Raw genomic sequence first — 20,762 nt, 5'->3', positions numbered from 1 at the left:
TCCAAATTATTAATACTAAATAGGAGTAAAAGATCCAATTAGAAACATTAATGAAAACCTAACTAAACCAAACATCTCTAATAATTCATAAGAGTAAAATAACTAATTTGCTATAGAACTAATAAAAATTAATATATTACATTTTTGATGAAGCATGAGCATTTAGGTACCTAGCCTTGCCTCAGGTTATCTCAGTAATGTGAAAATTAAAAAGAAAATAATACAATGAGTATAATAAGAAATTGAATATTAGAAAATTAAAAACCTACATGCAGTTACAAAAGAAAATAGACACAACATCATTCTAAATTTAATCATTTCAACATGATCCTCCCTTGCAGACACCTCTCTAATAAAGTGATATCAATGATACCAACCTTTGTTTAGAAGATTAAGGACATGGTCCATAGACACTTGTAACCAGAATACCCTCCGTCACCTAGCATGTTTTTGAAATAAACCTAGTTTTTAGAAGGCAAAACTAACTTTCATTAAAAGAAAACATATATGTTCATTAATATATATATCTAAAAATTCAAAGAAACATACAAAGAACACAAAGCATTTAGGCAAAATAAAAATACTAAAACCCCATTATCTAGGAGCACAGTCCTCATCCTTACAAATAAGACAATCTCCTCTTTAACACTTGGCACAGAAAAAAGGTTCTGGGTGATGGTTATGACCATCCTCATTAATTTTTGTACACCACTTGCAATTGTAACGCAAATGACACTTTTTGTGGACATGTATAAGTAAACATTCATCTGAACTGGGTAATTGAACATATACATGGAAACCATCCTTATGAAAATCGTGACACGCTTGACCACCCTCCCCCAATCACTTCATAGAGACAGTTAGGGTTATCAAAGGGGCAGTCAAGAGGTCCTCCAACCGCATTACAAGGCTTTCCATACTTATTAGTATACTTGCCTGGGCTACCCGGTACAGGATCAATCACCACAGGAGGGTCATCTCTCCTTTCAGACATCTGTTTAACTGTTGTCTGAACCACAATTGACTTTACCAGGGGTATAACACAACAAAATGCAATACCCAGAGCCAATAACCCTCCTCCCAACATGATGGCCATCCTAGCAAACATGGCTCCCCACTTTCCTAACGCTAGGTCCAACCAATCGCATAAGAGTCTAAACCAGCATTAGCCTTTACTTCTGCTCGTAATCCTTTGAGTTTGGCCATAGCAATATTGGGAATAAAGGTGCAACAGTCATCCCCAAACATGACACAAACTCCACCCTTCTCCGCTAAGAACCATTTGAGAGCCTGTCTATTTTGCCAAGTCATTTTACTGGTAGCCTGTACCTGTTCCCCCAACGCCGTTAGAGCCGAGTCAGTATAGTTAATGAATCTCTGTTGGTTATAGTATATATAATTAATCCACTCTAAGTTCTTATTTGGTGTTATTCAAATCCTGATTTAACCTCATCTCTGGCCTTGAAATCCCGAGGTACACCTCTAAGCAGTCCAATTGCATTAAGGTATACCTCAGGATCCTTCTCATAAGCCCTTTTAACTCTAGATTTAACATAGTTATCATGGGGTGATTTAATAATAGTAACCTATCTAATTGCTCTAACTAAGGCACAAAGACCAATCCATCCATCAGACAATACATTCAACATAGTAAGAGATGGCGCAACCCGAGTTATGTGACCACACAACCCTTTTCTATTCATAAGCAACCCTTTATCATTACTTTTACGAACTCCCACATTCTCTAACACCCAAATAGTATCACATTCTACAGTGGTGTTTCCTACATCAATTCCTTCAGTGTGGTGTCTGTAAAAACATTCATATTTCCCTTTAACCACGGTACTTCTGTCTAATTGAGGTCCATTTGATTCAGTTCTAATGTTATAGGCAGCACAATCATTGTCTCCCAGCATGGTCTTATTCAACATAGTTTTACCCCTAGTGCTTACCGAGAGCAATCCTACATTCTATGTCACACAAGGGAATAGAATACTTTCTATTGGTACAATGGTCATTTTTCCAACTTACACAGTTTTTAAATGATGCTGGTTCAGAGACTTTTAAAAGATCAGACAAAGTTGATTTTCTACACAAAATACAATTGTCCATTCTGTGTTTGTTTGCCATATACTTAGCCCATTCGTATCACTCCTTCTTCACTACTTCTTCTTGTGTGGTGTCCTTGAGTGGTTCTGATTCTGATATATCTAATTCTGTCGCTTTTACAATGTTCTTATCTTGAGGTAGATCATTAGAGTTTATCAGAAAGTTCCAAATGTCAGTAAAAAACTCTCCTGACTCTGATGTCTCAGGTTGCTTTGTGGGTACGGTGGTCTGCATGGTAAGGGAGGTCGATGTCATCTTAGTGGTAGCTACTGTGGTCGTCACAGCAGCCGCCACCCTTGTTGTTGTCACAGGTTCTTCCTGTTCAGGTGCAGGGGTAGGATCAATCTTAATGACCGTGGTGCTACTCCCTTCGGTCACTGTTGTTCTTGTTATTTCAACTATTAATTCTTCACCTTCAACTGGTTCAATCTGATTCATGATGAGCACCCTCTCGTCTTTTTCTTTGATTAATGTCAGGTCACATCCTTTCGGATCCCAAACGACTTGTCCCTTTGTTTGGTGATGTGTCCATCCACAGAGTGCCATCTCCGGTCAGGGTTTGATCCTTATGATTGAGATAGACTTCTGTTCTCCTGCTTCTGTTATAAGTTGAGGTGGAACAGAGATTCTAACCTTGTCAGTCTTTTTGGATTGTTCGGCTGATTCCTTTCTTCTCTTCCAGCTTCCACCATACGTCTTGATTGTGCATGAGTCTGTTGTTTCTATACTAGCATTCACTGTTACTTCTGTTATGTCAATGTCATTATTCTTTTGTTCTAACTTCAATTGTCTAAAGGAGACCAATCAAGAGCTGAAAAGTCAATTGTGGGGAAATCCCCATTTTCTTCAGCTTGCGGAACTTTTCCTCCTCTTTCTTCACCTGAGGCTCCCTCCTCAGGCAAGACTTGGCTTCCATCTGGAAGGGTTTCAATTTTTAGGGAAGAGATGTTCTCATTCTGTTCCTTGTGAGGCCTCTCCTCCTCTTCTGGGTGCATTAGTCGGTGCACCTGTCACATTTTGGCTTTCACTTGATTTGCTGTTTTCTTGGCTCCTCCCTGGTGAATCAGCATCCTCTGTGTCCTCATCTCTATATGGTTGTGTCCTTCTCTCTGTTGGGACTCAGGTGCAGTGGTTCAGATGGTACCACGCCTGGCTTCCTTTCACTTGGACGGCCGTTCTTGTTGCTTTGGCCACCTCATAGGGTCCTTCTCTCCTCGGTTGATCCCACTTCCTCCGGAACACTCGAACGTGGACTAGATCTCCTGGTATCACTGGGAGAGGTCCTTCTGGTCCCCTTGGATCATCAGACGCGGAACCTCTCGTCCTGGTTCAGGTTTCTGCCTTCTTTCTGTGAGGCATTCATACTTAGAGACTTATGGCCTCTGTTCTATGATTGCACCATACATCCTCTTACTTCCATCACTCATCACACAACAAACTGACATTCCAGCTGAAGCTGGTGAACCCCTCTCATTCTGGTTTCCTAAACATAAAACTTAGAAAACAACAGACAAAACATAACAGCATTGACAATGTTGTGTGTTATGCATAAATATATTAATGAAAACTGAAATCTGAGACCATGACAATTCCCACTCTCTCTTTACCTGACTCTATGCCTCCAGGATACTTTTCTGCTGGACTCCACAAAAATAAAAGCCCTAAAAAGCTTCCTCATGCTTCCACCCAGTCTTCCCCTTTTGACCCCAGGTTCTGAGAGGTGTTCCCAAATCATGTCATTTTTTACTTAGTTTCCCATCTGCTCCATTTCAACTGATAATCATGTGCATAACCTTAATCAACATTATCTCTTCTTGACGTAATTCAACACTGTATATGCTTTCACATCAATTCCTTTAACATGTTTGTTTAGAGTATAATATCATATAATCTATTCTTTTTCACATGATGCATTAAACAATGAAACAAGTAGCCCCCAAACTCAACCCAGTATGTCTATAGTGGAATCTAGTCTCTCTCTCTCTGATTCCACGTCCTCTGTCATGGTGTTTTCAAGCTCACCCATTATTCAGCTGGACCTCACTTCTCGTGAGACTTATGCACCCACCAAAGAGAGACATGAAGATCTTTACCACTGCAGTGTTGTAAGAAGTATACCACCAGCCTGGTGTATCTTGATGTACACTCAGTCTCCAGAATGCAGCCCAAGCCCTTCCATTTCTGGCTGTTTTTTCCTGAGGACATACACACTAACACATGGGTTATTTCCTGACAACAGACTTTCTTCTTATAGCAAGATCACTAAATCTTAATTTTTAATAACAGCCCTATGTAAACATTCTGCCTCAATACCTGGCCTCCTGCCACAGAAATATTCATAATGATAGTCAAATGATGGTCCCTACAGCAACTGCTGTAAAATAACATGTAATCAGTCAAGTGTCTTCCAGTTGGATTAATATCCAATCCTAACAAAACTAAGTCATAAGTTTCTTAAACTTTTGCTCTAGTGTTCAAAATGCCACCACTTATTCTTTTTACCATATCTTTAGGTATGTGAATTGTTCTATTTACTTTAGAATTGTCCCTATATTTTACACAGCCAGCTGTCTTTCCTTTTCTGTGAATTATCTCTATTTTTATACATAGTTTCTAGAAATAACACCCCTTCACTACCATTACCTTCATTTATGAGTCCCCTCATATCCCCAATGTAGTCACAGTTTATTCTAACCCATAACAGCCATTGTTTGATACATACTTAAAACATTCTTAAATCAATTTATATATAATTTATATCAGTATCAGTCCCTCCTCAGGAACATATACACAACCTTATGTTCCTCAAAACAAAAATAAATTGACCAAACGAGAAAAAGAAATTATAATAACTGCTCATTTGCAATAAATTACCACTATTTGTAATGTAATTAAACCTGGGGAAAACGTCCATCTGTTTCATTCTATGCCAATGTTATTGTTGGTCTCTTTCTTCTTCATCCTTAGGTATCATCGCACAACAGACTACCTTTTTATTCAATTATATTATTACATTTTATCATTCCAATTCCAATGACATTATAAAACAAAAGAAACAAAAAACCTTATCTAATATTCTGTAAGTTTTGTCAACCACCTTGTCTCAGGATTAGTTTCCAGAGCTTCCCTAGGCCTATTAAATTTAAACAGTTCTATATCCAAATAACTAAACAGTTCTTTTTTTAAAATACATTTTCCAACCCATTATTCAGGATAACAGTCCTTAGTGTTTACTTTAACTCAAATTTGACCTTATCTATTCAATACACATCATCCCTTTAATAATTAACATTTATACTAAACACTTTTATTACCAGTATTATCTATTTTCCCAATAGCCTCTTTGTCTCAGTTTTTCTCTCATGAGTGGCCTGGTAATAAAAGGTCAGTACCCCAATTCCTTTAAGTCATTATTCTCCCAGCAAATATAATTTCAGCATGTCTATTTTTAGATACAGTTCACAAGTCATCAGACAGTTATCCCTCACTATTCAGTCGGTTAGGGTGGGTTTGAGTTCCACACCCACTTGTGGTGATATTCTCTCCCATGCCTTAAAGCATTCTGACGTCACCTTCCATGATAACTCCCTTATTCTATTGGTGATCTCTCAGACGAATTACAGATGATGTATCTATCAACATAACCCTCACAGAGACCCACACTCCAATAAACCCTTTGGAGTAACTTTCATCACTTTTTATATGCAGAATGAACAAAGCACATTTGTGTATTTACCCAAAGACCATAACCCCAGGGAACTGGGAACTTTTTTTTTCAAAGTAATTATACACTTTGAATAGAGTCTGGTGTTAATTATTTTATAATTAAATCCCACCTGTTCCAACAATTTCTAGTGAAGGTGATCAGTCTTTCACAGGAAATTCTTAGGATTCAGGGCATTTTGACACCATTCAAATGTTTCCACTCCCCTTTCTATAGAAACAACTTAAATACATTTTTCAAAACACATTTCCATCCTTCTGCATACCCAAATTATAACTGAATTGGAGAAAACCCTTCCAATAAATCTACTAATGCATATTCATTCCCAGTACATGGTGTACTTACTAGTGAACCATAGGCCAATATCACAAAGGGACTGAACTCACTTATCCAGAACTCCATTTTTTAGCCTTATCCAGTTATTTTTATTTTTAAAGCGGCTGACTTTAACTAACTGCTTTCCACAGTAATGCAGTCTCCAATGACATTTTGACCAGAGAAGATTAAACCCCTTTTTTTTCTTATTCTTTCTGGAAAAGAAAGTGTACATATCGTTAATATTCACAATGTTACCTTTTAATCAGCAAACCAATAGTATTACTTATACATAGATTTTATTCTAGAAGCGTCTTAACCGTTCCAGAGAATGGCGGTATAAAATGTCTAACAATTAAAATTCCATCGGTACTCTACTAGAAGTTAGGTAAAAACATGATCTAATACTTTTTTCATCACATATAAACTGTAATCTCTATGAACCACTCATTGATCAATCAGAGACTATACACCGCCAAGTGAAAATTCCATACCTACTAACCTCAAACCAATTAGTTGTTTGTTATTTTGACAAGGATACAAACTCTTGTATAGCGGCATTTCCTGCTATTGCACTAAGTTCTAGTGTCACCTTACACTAATTTTCCCCATACCCGCTATACCCATATCCAAAACAGGGAGCTATTTTCTTATTTGTTCTTAGATATTGTCAAGAGTTCTGCTAATCACCCGCACGTCTGCGAGGACGAGAGGAACCACATTTGTACTTCATCGTAATGTATTTTCTGATGATAGAATGTTGACATCAGAATGCCTGCAAATCGAGCTTCACATTTTGGTTCCATGCGACTGTTTAATTCCTGATTCACGGTTTTAGTAAAACAAACCTCTCATATTCTGGTCTCTGTCATTCAGGCTATTTTTAGACCTCAGTCTCTGTGGGTACAGATCGGCTGCTCTCTTGCTGTTTCTAGTGTATTTTTTGTCATTCTAGACAGCCTAGATTTATTTTAACCTCATAATATAATACTTATTTTAACCTTATAGTATAATTTCAGTTTATTTTAAACGTTCTTTCCTTTTATATACTATTCGTGCCTCAGTTTAACCTCTAACAAGCCTCTACCCCGGATCCGGGAGCACCCCCCCCCCCCCCCCCCCCACACTGATTAGCATCGCTAGCATAGCGTCACAATTAAATAGTAGTATCTAAATATCATTAAATCACAAGTCCAAGACACCTAATGAAAGATACAGATCTTGTGAATAAAGTCACCATTTCAGATTTTTTAAATGTTTTACAGGGAAGACAAAATATGTAAATCTATTAGCTAACCATGTTAGCAAAAGACACCCTTTTTCTTTGTCCACCATTTTTTCTCAACACCAGTAGCTATCACCAATTCGGCTAAACTAAGATATTGATAGCCACTAACCAAGAAAAAACCTCATCAGATGACAGTCTGATAACATATTTATGGTATAGGATAGGTTTTGTTAGAAAAATGTGCATATTTCAGGTATAAATCATAGTTTGCCATTGCAGCCAGCATCACAAATCTCACCAAAGCTCCAAGAATTACTACAGACAGCAACCTGTATTACCAATTTACTCATCATAAAACATTTCTTAAAAATACACAGCACATAGCAATGGACAGACACAGATCTTGTGAATTCAGACAACATTTCAGATTTTCTAAGTGTTTTACGGCGAAAACACAATAAATCGTTATATTAGCATACCACATACGCAAACGTTACCCGAGCACTGATTCTAGCCAAAGAGAGCGATATCATATCATCGCCAAAATATATTAATTTTTTTCACTAACCTTCTCAGAATTCTTCAGATGACACTCCTGTAACATCATATTACAACATACATATACAGTTTGTTTGAAAATGTGCATATTTAGCCGTAAAAAAACGTGGTTATACAATGAAAATAGTAGCAAAACAAGCCAGGAAATGTCGGTCGCCATCTTTGAGTGATCTAGTTTAATCAATAGCTAATCATATACTTGACTAAAAAATACAGGGTTGACAGGAATCGAAAGACAAATTAGTTCTTAATGCAATCGCTGATTTACATTTTTTAAATTATCCTTACTTTTCAATACAGGTTGCGCCAAGCGAAGCTATACAAAACAAAATGGAGGCGTAAGCTTTAACATTTTTCGACAGAAACACGATTTATCATCATAAATTGTTCTTACTGTGAGCTGTTCTTCCATCAGAATCTTGGGCAAAGAATCCTTTCTTGGGTCTAATCTTCTTTTGGTCGAAAGATGTCCACTTGTCCGTCGAAATGCCCACTAACGTACGACCGGGAGCCCGAAATGTGCCCAGCGCGTCAAAGTGCACAACAAAGCAATGCCTCAAAATCGCACTAAAAGGATATAAATTGCTATACAACGGTTCAAATTAACTACCTTATGATGCTGTTAACACCTATAACGGGTAAAAACATGACCGGAGAAATATTACTGGCTACACTAATGCTTGGAAAAAGAGCAGGGCGGTGTCCACCGCGCGTCCGGCGCAGCTGGAAAAGAGTTCCTACCTACAGGTTTTTTTGTTTTATAGTGGCTGTGATTGCGCAATCGATACCATTCAAAGCGTCATCACGTAAAGGCATCCAGGGAAAGACGTAAGCAGTGTCCGTATCCTCATAGCATTCACAGTGGCCTTTAAACTGACTCCAGATCAGGGGCCAAAATGTGTGAAATCTGACTCCATGTCAGGGAAATTGCTGTAGAATGAGTTCTGTTCCACTCAGAGACAAAATTCCAACGACTATAGAAACTAGAGAGTGTTTTCTATCCAATAATAGTAATAATATGCATATTGTACGATCAAGAATTGAGTAGGAAGCCGTTTCATCTGTAGAGACAATTATGCTAATTTGAAACAGCACCCCCTATAGTCGCAAGAAGTTAATACCCCTTTAATACCCATTGTATTTTTACAATGCTCTTTTAACACATTATCACGTAAATTTGTATCGTTATTTTTCAGTTCCTCTTCCCTGTGAGAGTTAAATGCACTCTCCTTCTCAAATTACACTCAGTTAACTGTCAGAGAGGCTTGCACATTCCTCTTCCTACCAGCAGTTGGTCACAGACACACACACTATTTTCCTAATCTGCTCATTCATCACAAAGAATTGTCATTCATTTATTTATTTTTCATTCGTTCAATCAATCCCTTTGTTTTTACCTCAAAACAACTTACAGTCTTTATTGACTTAATTCACTTCCTCCACATAAGCCTAGACTGCTAGGATTTCTACAATATGACGAGACTACTGTCTAATCGGATCAGCCTGTCTTCATATCATATTCACCCACCCCGTACTGATCTCTATTTTATATTAGAGCAATATCGTGGCGTGACCTACTGAATTACAAACCCCCGTTTAGCTAGACGGAGCGTTTCTTATTCGTAGGATTTCGCTTGCAGGTGAACACCGCACAATCGGGCCAACGTTCTTCCTGCGTTCTAAATATTCATCCGTTCAGTCCCCCTCTTTGGAGCGGTAGCCACAAATATTTATTTACTAAATATTCCTCCGTTCAGTCCCCCGCTTAGGGGCGGTAGCCATGAATATTTATTTAACTACTTTTTTTATTTTTTTATGTTATAACCGTATAAGCTGCTTTTGCAGTTGAACGGCGCACAATCGGCCAACGTTCTTCCTGCGTCCTCAATATTCACCCACAGACCCTCCTGCCGTGAATATCCCATCCAAGCAGACCCCTTTAAAAATGTTCCTTTTTAAAGGGCGGTATCGTGGCTTCCTAACTACTTATTTATGCAGTTCTCTATTATTTTTAGAGCCGTTATTCATAAGTAACCTGTCCAAGCATTCCTTCTACTAATTTTATTGAAGAGGTATCACAGGATTTTCTACCTACATTATCTGTTTTGACCGTATGGGCTGTCCCACATTATAGCCAGCCATCTCAGCCAGATGGCGCAAACAACCGCATCAATTAAGCTACACCTTCGAACGGTCCGATCAGAACGAGCGCATGCTCCGCTAAACACCCAACACAAGCAAAGTTTACAGCGCCTATTCACTCAGTCTCTATACATGCGCATACAGTTATATTTAATACAATTCCCCAAATTACACATACATGCAAATTCATTGAATTCAAAAGTTCTTTAGTATTTACTGGTTTCTTTTTAGGAAATTTGAAAGAGAGACTTACGTGGTGCCCCTCTCGCTGAGACAGGATCTCTGAAGCAATTCATACAAACATTTCAACTATGTAAGAACAGGCTTACCTTTTTATAGTTGTGGACATATTGTTTGCAAGATTGTCCAACGAAACTATCACCAGCCCTGAACGCCATTCCACAGTCCCTGTCCCTCCTGGCTAAGCTCGCCAATTTATGTCGTGGAAAATCGGTTCAAATATAACACTTACAAGAACTTGTGAAATCAATTAGGCTTTTAATACAGAGTATATCAAAGCCGGAATTGTCCGCGGAACACACACCGCTTCCCAGCCCCGGCTCCAGTCTTTATACACATATAGCATATAGGTCCAACCCATATGCAAATAAGCACACTTCCCCTAATCCTTCCTGCCACCATTATCTTTTTAGTTCAGGCTTCCTGCTTGTTTACGCCCAATAACGCCCATATCTGCTTTCCATTAGATTACAATGGTGGCCAGACCTGTGCTTGTCCTAAAAATAATATATGTCCATCTATCCTATAGGCCTATGCCTTAGCCCTGTATTTAGCTCAGTGCCTCAGTATGTTCTCTGGTATGTGTGTCCTTATTGGAATCGGCAGACTATGTGTCTCTTCTATCATTAGTGTGTCCAGTTGCCCTAGGCACCTATTTCTCTGGTATGTGTGCCCTTAATGGAATCAGCAGACTATGTGTCTAGTGTGTCCAGTTGCCCTAGGTGCCTATTTCTCTGGTATGTGTGCCCTTAGTGGAATCAGCAGACTATGTGTCTCTTCTCTTCGTGTGGTCTGTTTTTTTAATGTTCAGCTGTCCTATGCCTTTATGTGTTATCTATGTGTCTCATTTACTCCTACATGTTCAAGCTTGTTCATTGATGGAAGTGTCATTAACAGGCTACTTGTCAGCATAGTTGCTTTGATATTGAGAATTGCGTTTGACTGGCTAAATTGCTTCAGACAACTAGCCTACAGCTAGGTGCCTACAGCTAGATGATGTTCATCCAACAATGGCCTATAGTTGGCTTTTGGTTAGAAGCGTTTGTGCAATGGCATAGGCCTATATTTTTGGATTTGTGTGCACATTAACTTTTCTCAAAGTGAGACAAATGTGACCGGCATTTTCAGAGATCCAGGAATCGCAAGTTCAATTTTCTAATTCAAATGCTTAATTACAAAACAATGTAATGAAAGGTAGTGTTTTGTCGCATGATCGGTGAAGACGCCAAGCATTCAACTATTGACTTATGGACAGCTCATGAACTAGGGTGTCGACGTTTTGATTGAACTCGTATTATATTTAATGTAGGCTCCCTGTTTTGCATGTGTTTGTGTAAAATTGCCTCTGCTGAGAGGGTAGGCAGTTTACCCACTTCTTCAGACAAATACATTGTGGGTATAGGGACTGAAACTGAACAAAAATATAAATAACATGTAAAGTGTTGGTCCCATGTTTCATGAGCATAAATAAGAGCTGTTAAATTTTCCATACACACAAAGCTTATTTAATGTTATGTGCACAAATTATTTACATACCTGTTAGTGAGCATTTCAACTTTGCAGAGGTAATCCATCCACCTGACAGGTGTGGCATGTCAAGAAGCTGATTAAACCGCTGGGGATAAAAGGCCACACTAAATGGTGTAGTTTTGTCACAAAATGCCACAGATGTCTCAAGTTGAGGGAGTGTGCAATTTGCCTGATTGCAGGAACGTCCACCAGAGCTGTTGCCAGACAATTACATATTCATTTCTCTACCATAAGCTGCGTTCAACGTTGTTTTACAGAATTTGGCAGTTTGTCCAACCGGCCTCACAACCGCAGACCACGTGTAACCAAGCCAGCCCATGACCTCCGGCTTCACCTGCGGGATCGTATGAGACCAGCTACCCGGACAGCTGATGAAACTGTGGGTTTAGACAACTGAAGAATTTCTGCACAAACTGTCAGATACAATCTCAGGGAAGATCATCTGTATGCTTGTAGTCCTCACCAGGGTCTTGACCTGGCTGCAGTTTGGTGTTGTAACCAACTTCAGTGGGCAAATGCTCACCTTCAATGGCCACTGGCATGCTGGAGATGTGTGCTTTACACGGATTAATCCAGGTTTCAAATGAACCGGGCAGATGGTAGACATCTTGTGGGTGAGCGGTTTGCTGATGTCAACGTTGTGAACAGAGTGGCCGTGGGGTTATGGTATGGGCAGGCATAAGCTACGGACAATGAACACAATTGTATTATATCAATGGTAATTTGAATGCGCAGAGAAACTGTGACGAGCTCCTGAGGCCCATTGTCGTGCCATTCATCAGCCGCCATCACCCCATGTTTCAGCATGGTAATGCACGGCCCAATGTCGCAAGGATCTGTAGACAATTCATGGAAGCTGAAAATGTCCCATTTCTTCCTTGGCCTGCATACTCACCAGACATGTCACCCATTGAGCATGTTTGGGATGCTCTGGATTGACGTGTACGACAGCGTGTTTCAGTTCCCTCCAATATCCAGCAACTTCGAACAGCCATTGTAGAGGAGTGGGACAACATTCCACAGGCCACAATCAACAGCCAGATCAACTCTATGAGATGTGTCGCACCGCATGAGGCATATGGTGGTCACACCAGATACTGATGGGTTTACTGATTCACACTCCTACTTTAATTTTTTTTTTTTTTTTTTTTAAAGGTATCTGTGAACAACAGATTCATATCTGCATTCCCATTCATGTGAAATCCATAGATTAGGGCCTAATGAATTTATTTCAATGGACTGCTTACCTTATATGGGGTGGCAGGGTAGCCTAGTGGTTAGAGTGTTGGACTAGTAACTGAAAGGTTGCAAGTTCAAATCCCCAAGCTGACAAGGTACAAATCTGTCGAACCCACTGTTCCTAGGCCGTCATTGAAAATAAGAATTTTTCTTAACTGACTTGTCTAGTTAAATAAAGGTAAAATATATATATTTTTAAATAATATGAACTGTATCTCATTAAAATCTTTGAAATTGTTGCATGTTGCGTTTATACTTTGGTTCAGTATAGAACCATAGATACCTGACATAGATCAGTACCTCTGTGATGTGCTCACAGCTAACTTCTCTGGAGACTAGGGCAGAGGAGACCAGGTTTTAGATATGGTGTAGCTTGTCTCCACTGTCGTTAGTCATGAACAAGTTGAAGTTAAAGGTGAACACCTTGTCCTCCTAAGAGGGTAGAAAAGCAGTGAGCAACTTGCACCAAAGAAAATAAATAACAATGAAAATAAAAATATATATATATTTAATCGGTATGGTTGGAAGCCACACCACAAAAAAACTATACACAATATATACGCTACCGTTCAAAAATTTGGGGTCACATAGAAATGTCCTTGTTTTTGAAAGAAAAGCAAAAAAATTGTCCATTAACATAACATCAAATTGATCAGAAATACAGTGTAGACGTTGTAAATGACTACTGTGTCTGGAAACGGCAGATTTTTAATGGAATATCTGCATAGGTGTACAGAGGCCCATTATCAGCAACCATCACTCCTGTGTTCCAATGGCACGTTGTGTGAGCTAATCCAAGTTTATAATTTTAAAAGGCTAATTGATCATTTGAAAACCCTTTTGCAATTATGTTAGCACAGCTGAAAACTGTTGTGCTGATTAAAGAAGCAATAAAACTGCTCTTCTTTGGACTAGTTGAGTATCTGGAGCATCAGCATTTGTGGGTTTGATTACAGGCTCAAAATGGCCAGAAACAAAGAACTTTCTTCTGAAACTCGTCAGTCTATTCTTGTTCTGAGAAATGAAGGCTATTCCATGTGAGAAATTGCCAAGAAACTGAAGATCTGGTGCAACGTTGTGCACTACTCCCTTCACAAAACAGCTCAAACTGGCTCTAACCAGAATAGAAACAGGAGTGGGAGGCCCCAGTGCACAACTGAGCAAGAGGACAAGTACAGTACATTGGAGTGTCTAGTTTGAGAAACAGAAGCCTCACAAGTCCTCAACTGGCAGCTTCATTAAATAGTACCCGCAAAACACCAGTCTCAACATCAACAGTCAAGAGGCGACTCCGGGATGCTGGCCTGCTAGGCAGAGTTCTTCTGTCCAGTGTCTGTTCTTTTGCCAATCTTAATCTTTTCTTTTTATTGGCCAGTCTGAGATATGGCTTTTCCTTTGAAACTCTTCCTAGAAGGCCAGCATCCTGAAGTGGGGTCAAATTATCATAGATAAAATGCAATTGTGTTCGTTGTCCGTAGCTTATGCCGCCCATACCATAACCCCACCACCACCATGGGCTCTCGGTTCACAACGTTAACATCAGCAAACCACTCGCCCACACGACGCCTTACACATGGTCTGTGGTTGTGAGGCCGGATGGATGCGGCTTATGGTAGAGAAATGGACATTCAATTCTCTGGCAACAGCTCTGCTGGACATTCTTGCAGTCAGCATGCCAATTGCACTCTCCTTCAAAACTTGAGATATCTGTGGCATTGTGTTGTGTGACAAATTTTAGAGTGGCCTTTTATTGTCCCCAGCACAAGGTGCACCTGTGTAATGATCATGCTGTTTAATCAGCTTCTTGATATGCCACAGCTGTCAAGTGGATGGATTATCTTGGCAAAGGAGAAATGCTCACTAACAGGGATGTAAACAAATATGTGCACAAAGTTTGATAGAAATAAGCTTTTCATGCGTATGGAAAACGTCTGGGATCTTTTATTTCTGCTCATGAAACATGGAACCAACACTTTACATGATACGTTTATATTGTTGTTCAGTGGAGATGGAAAACACATCCTAAGAATGGGGGAAGGAGAGGAGATGAGGAGAGGAATCCACTTCAGACTATTTAGCTGCGCCCCTAGGCTCTGGCAAGCTGGCCAACCATGCCACCCAATTAGCTAATTAATTACCTCAATCACAGCACCACCACCATACAAAAGTGCCAGAGAGAGAATATTCTATTCATCAACTGCTGTTTTGTCTAGGAAACTGTCAGTACTTGGTAGTTGATGTTGTGTTGTCTAGCAGGTGTAGTTTACTAGCTGTTCCTGGTTATACATTTCTACTGCTCAGTGGCAATGGCTTTTGGGTGTTGGTTGGGGTAAGTTTGGTGGTGGGCATAAATGTTTTGAGTAAGTGTTTTTGACACTAGCACACTTTGTTGACCTGTGCTTATGTTTTTCTTACAGAGTATTTGTACTCCTCTCTGTATGGCCTAGTGTAAGATGTTCTGACCTTCCAAGAGGTAAGAAACTGAAATTGGGTCAGATTAGCCTTTTTATACAAGCTATAGAACACTGGTTTTGTGGGTCAGAATCATTTAGCTTCCACCCTTCAGATTCTCACCTTGTGGGTCTATATAGGGGCCATTGAGACTGTGTGTCGGGCTCGATACCTGTTGGTAACAACCCAACTCTCATTCGCTGGGAATGAACCTCGCTTTGAAGCGGTTGGTAAGTAGGCTTTTAACCTTAATTCTGATGCAAAATGGGCCTGAAATCAGATTTGGTCAGCTCATGAACTTGGCATCTTAACATGTGTTTGGTAGCTGGTGCTGACAGGAAGTCTCTCCCTGCAATATATTTCAGTCTCTCACTGTGCCTGTTGGACCAATTGGGAAGAAATATATTTTTGTTCTGTATTGGACATGAGCATATTCAAATAATTTGGTTTGACTCAGTCCTTTAACCCCATCTAGATGCTGATGGTGTTCACCCCATCACTAAGCAGTATGGGTCAGAGTGTGGCTACATGTTCAGTATCCTCCCTCTGCCTGGCCATGCTGAACTCAGAGCCTCCTACTTCTCCTGCCACACTGACAACCAGGTTCATATCTTCTGTGCATTGTGGTCTTTTTGAAGCCACAACCCATGGGCCCACTGGTTAAATCAACATTTCCATTTCAATGAAATTACAGTGAACAGGAGTAGACATTAAATTGATATCTGTGCCCATGGGAGGGTTTTTAAATGACATTTTCTAGTTAAATTGCTACCAAGTATCTCAGTTGAAGGTCTTGCTTTTTGTATCTTAGGACGATGAGGTCTTCACATTTAGCTTTAACTTGATCACAACTGCTGCAAGTGGAGTGGGAAACACCTACACTGTGAATGCAACCTGCTCCCTCCCTTTACCCTGGTCCCCCAGAGAAGTCAGCTGTGAGGAGAACTATATGGAGGTACTGATGCATGGTTCTAGAATGTGTATCCAGGGCTCGTGGGGATGTGTATTTTTATAGGAGAGTGTTATGTTACACTGTAGGTGTCAATGAGGAGTGACGTGTCCTGTCTATCTGGTACAACAACGGATGCCTGGACTGCTGCCCTTGCTATAGTAAGCTAAAGGCTATTTGGCAAATTCTCACTTAGATGAGCTCCACCCGTTTGTCCCCAATACCACCATGCATGACCTGTCTCTTGTTCCCCATCAGGCCCACAGCTCTGCCACGTCTACCTGGCAGGTGATGTTCCAGCAGGAGGGGCAACAGCTGATTCCCATGTCCTTTTCAGAGGCTCGGGAGCTGGGCTACGTGTTCCACCTCACCCAGGGGAGGCTGGTGTTCCGCTCGCCCTACACACCACGGTCTGTCATGGGGTCTGTCTCCATGGTGAGGATTTAAATGTCATTTTCAATGGCTTCCTTTATCTTGGTTGTGTCGTCAGGCTTGCTTAATTTGACATTAACTACCTAAACTGGTGGCTGTATTCTGAGAGGGTCTTACATTGCGTAATGTTTAAAACCAGGGTTATGCAGGATGGGACGGAAGCTGCTTATTTAGACTACTGAAATGCCTCCTTTTGTACTGTTGGCAAGTACACTTCATCCATTCTTCAATTCCAGGTGAACGGTTCAGTGGTGGAGGTGGTCCATCCCATACTGTTCTCCAGGCAGAGATGGGTGGTCATGATGGTGGACTGGATTGTTGCGTGCAGCACTAGTAAGTTCCAGTGAAATATCAGGCTTCACATAATTAAGGTTCAGACCTGAAGGGACTGGATTGTCTTAAGCAATAGTGATGGCTCAGTTAAGCAAATACTACTTTCACCTATGAAGTTATTTCAGATCAGTGAGATGTTTCGATCAGTCAGTTGCAGAATTGCTCACGGGGTCTTAACACTTGTAATCTTTCCAGATGAAGGAATGTATGATGGGGTGGGGCTGGTCTGGCAGACCCCCACTCTGCTGTCCCCGCTGGTCTCTGGCCTCTCTGGGTTGGAGAGCATCAAGATCTCAATGGGGGTGGATGGTCAGCTCCTGGATAAGCCCATCACAGCAGAGCGAGGCTACAGCATGGACATCAGTGACACCACTGTCCAGATCAGCATCCCCTTCAACGCTGCCGGAGGATACAGGAAAGTCAGTAGCATACTAGGCCCGCATCTGCCCTTTCACATGCAGACGTTTACCTTGTATTCTGAAGCAGAGAAGCTGCAAATGGCTTCAGTCGCTCATGTATTCTGTACAACTTGAATATTAATTTTTGTATCCTATAACCTAATGGCAGATGCTTCATAACGGTTTCAAATCTTCCAGAGCTTTGTGATGGACAACATGTACCATGAGTTCTATGTGGTCCGTCTCTACTATGAACAAACCTTTCTTGATGACTGCGGTGTGGAGACCAGACTCCGCCTCCACAGGCCCATGATCACACCCCTTCTGATCCAGCACACCTCCATCATTAACCGTAAGGAGTTCTACTAGCCAATCCGAAGTGGCTCTTCAGTGCCATGGTCATGATTGCTAATGACCCTGTTGTCCTTCCCCACCACAGAAACAGTCCTTGAGGATCGTGTGTTTACTGTTTACCTGGGGAACCTCTCCTACGATGTTGACCTGGTGGCTGTGAAGCTCAATGGTCACAACTTCACCATACTAGAGGCGAATAAAAGTGGCCTCGTCATAACCATGGTCCCCCAGCCCAATAGTAACCTACATGCCTACATTCTCAGGGTGCCATTTGATGATGCTGTTGTTCACAAGCTGGTAAAGAAATATTTATGTTTACTCTTTAATGAACTACTATGGTTTTCTCAGTATTTCCCCGTGACTTCTCATTGGAGGAGATCCAAGGTTCCTCCCCTAAACCTCCCCTAGTGTGTGGATGTAAGATTTAGTTTTTTAATGAGTGTTCATATCCATAGTACTCTGTAGAGGGGCTTCTTCAGTTCTCGTTGGACATCAACTACACATTGGTCATCCTGCCTCAGGAAGAGCCCTACTACTACCTGGCCTCAGTCGTGGCTCAGTTCAATGATGTCTGTAAGTTGACTTGAACTTTATTTAAGAGACCTGGGCTGGAAGTGATATTTCTCACAATGGTCTTCCTAGCCTTCAGGTTCTGCCTAACGTGGACGCAGCCCAGCTATCTACCACTGTTTACCCCTGATGTCATCTTGGCACTATTGACTAAACTATTGGGCCGATCTTTTCTTCGTCAGTTCCTCCGGTCTTCAAAGGCGTCTGCAATGAGGAAAGCATCAGTTTCCAGATGGACCATAAGCCATTTGACTACCTGTGGGAGGTGGGTGTTGGCCCATACCTTCTGACCACAAATCTGGCAGACAAGCGGGGCTACATTATGCGGAATGACAGCAAGAGTCTGACCCTGGAAGTGCCCCTCTTCACTGTTGGCTACACTTATAAGGTGAGATGCTCATTGGTCAAGCGCTTAAACTGACTTGTTGTTGGGTGAAGTAGGAGTTATAATTATTTAAAATGTACCTTGTCTTTTTATTCCAGGACATCAATTTGAAGCAGTTCCGTGGCACTTTTGAAATTCTCTCAAGAGTTCCGAAGACCTTGGAGGTCAAGAGTTCCTTGGCCAAAGATTGTTTCTTCCAGACTACTGAGGTCATAGGTAACTACTAGTGCCTCATCTTTGCCTGCAGCTTAATGTATTGACTGACTGTATAGTGTCGATCATTCACTTTGTTCTAGCCCAGCTCTAACAACTTTGTCTAGTGTGTTCCACTAAAGGGGTGGTGACAGTGGTTACTGATGTGACTCTGGCTATTCCTGGAGCTGAACCCAACAGAACCTTTCTCCTGGACTCCACCTGCAGGCCTCAAGAGACAGATGACACCAGGGCTCTCTTTAGCTTTGGACTCCACACCTGTGGTACCAGGGTTCAGGTATAACTGTCCAACCTACAAAATTTGAATCATTAAATTGATCAAGTGACTGGCCCTACCAGTGACTACTTCAAATAAAAGTTTGTCAGCATCTAATCTGTTAACCCAGAAATAATCTTGCTTAATTTGTTCAACTGCATAACTTAGTTCTGGTTACATTTGTCTTAGAAATTGCCACTTCTTCTAGTGTGATGTCTCAGCTAAAGTCCCCCTAATTTCACATGTCCCCCATCCCAGTTGTTCATGCACCACCATCGCCCAATCCTGATGCGTCCAAATAATCAGCAAAAATAACACCGGAACTACTGCTGTTATAAATGCATCCCGTGATTGGTTCAGGCGCAGAATCGGTCCTCGAGATTAGCAAGCCTCCATCTCAAACGTCAGCATACAGGCTGAATATTTAAATTAATATTCTGACTGACAGATGTCTTTCTCATGAGGCCTGACAAGGGAACAACCACTTAGTTTGTAGACATGGCTTGCAACAGTTTATTGATTGTCATTGAATTATGTTCAGGCTTGTGACATCCTCTTGTCGTCTAGGTTGACCATCAGCACGTTACCTACGAAAATGAGATCAACGTTGAGCATAAGAGCCAATCTGTGAAAGCACCATTCGAAACCAGGGATACTGCCTCTGTGTACGTGACTTCACTAATCTACTGCCTCATTGGTTGAAATAAATATTCACGTCAGTCAACTCTCACTACAGGCGCTTGCGGCTTTAATGTTCAATTCTCTTTTTAGGATGATCGTCCGGTGTGTCTATCCACTGAGTGACCTATACAAGCTGTTTGCATATTGGCAGTTTGAGGCAGACTCTCCAGGAGTTGGCACCATCTTGACTAGAGTTCCTGTAAAAAGTAAGTGTTCGGTTGTTGTGCAGCTAAAGAGGGTGGTAAAACTGCTACAGCTTTTTACACCTGACTCTCTGTCCAATCATAGTATTTCAGCCCACCTATCCACCCACTACCCTCGCCACCACCAGAAGACCGTTGACCTCCACAACTACTTTCAACACAGGCCTGAGTCCTGGGAGGGACATGCCTGGCATCCAGCCTAGGGCTAAATATGTCAAAGTCTTCAGCTGGCAAATGAACCAACCTACAGGAACCACTTAGGCCCAGACCCCAGTCACTCTCCATACAATGGTATGAGGTGGAGATATCTGTCTACACGTCATATTTCTTGAGTTATAACTTGATTTTATTCTCTCCACAGGAACTAATGAAACAACTGACTGAATTGGGAGTGATTGCGGTGTTTGTGAATATAATTAAGTCTGGTTCTTAATAAATATATTCTTACAATC

At 40.9% G+C, this 20,762-nt stretch overlaps 1 protein-coding gene across 1 annotated transcript; it reads left to right on the top strand.

Moving 5' to 3' along the window:
* The first annotated feature begins 15,324 nt into the window (after positions 1 to 15,324).
* LOC129865690 (uncharacterized) lies at positions 15,325 to 20,762 on the top strand. Its single transcript, XM_055938648.1, has 19 exons — positions 15,325 to 15,414; positions 15,503 to 15,558; positions 15,677 to 15,766; positions 16,012 to 16,139; positions 16,348 to 16,491; positions 16,575 to 16,646; positions 16,744 to 16,920; positions 17,154 to 17,250; positions 17,446 to 17,669; positions 17,847 to 18,000; positions 18,088 to 18,299; positions 18,458 to 18,575; positions 18,755 to 18,960; positions 19,056 to 19,173; positions 19,278 to 19,447; positions 19,994 to 20,091; positions 20,198 to 20,313; positions 20,396 to 20,601; positions 20,672 to 20,762. The coding sequence occupies exons 1-18, from the start codon at positions 15,392 to 15,394 to the stop codon at positions 20,569 to 20,571; spliced, it is 2,379 nt and encodes a 792-aa protein (XP_055794623.1). The 5' UTR covers positions 15,325 to 15,391; the 3' UTR covers positions 20,572 to 20,601; positions 20,672 to 20,762.

Source organism: Salvelinus fontinalis, chromosome 11 (assembly GCF_029448725.1).
Source record: "Salvelinus fontinalis isolate EN_2023a chromosome 11, ASM2944872v1, whole genome shotgun sequence".
NCBI classification, from domain to species: Eukaryota; Metazoa; Chordata; class Actinopteri; order Salmoniformes; family Salmonidae; genus Salvelinus; species Salvelinus fontinalis.
This window is presented reverse-complemented; position numbering and strand designations above follow the sequence as displayed.

Excerpts from the sequence above, each read along its gene's own strand:
- LOC129865690 (XM_055938648.1), top strand. The coding sequence starts at position 15,392 with ATGGCTTTTGGGTGTTGGTTGGG. Across the intron at positions 17,670-17,846 it reads CTGCCGGAGGATACAGGAAA|AGCTTTGTGATGGACAACAT; the intron begins GTCAGTAGCATA and ends CAAATCTTCCAG. Across the intron at positions 19,448-19,993 it reads CCTGTGGTACCAGGGTTCAG|GTTGACCATCAGCACGTTAC; the intron begins GTATAACTGTCC and ends CTTGTCGTCTAG.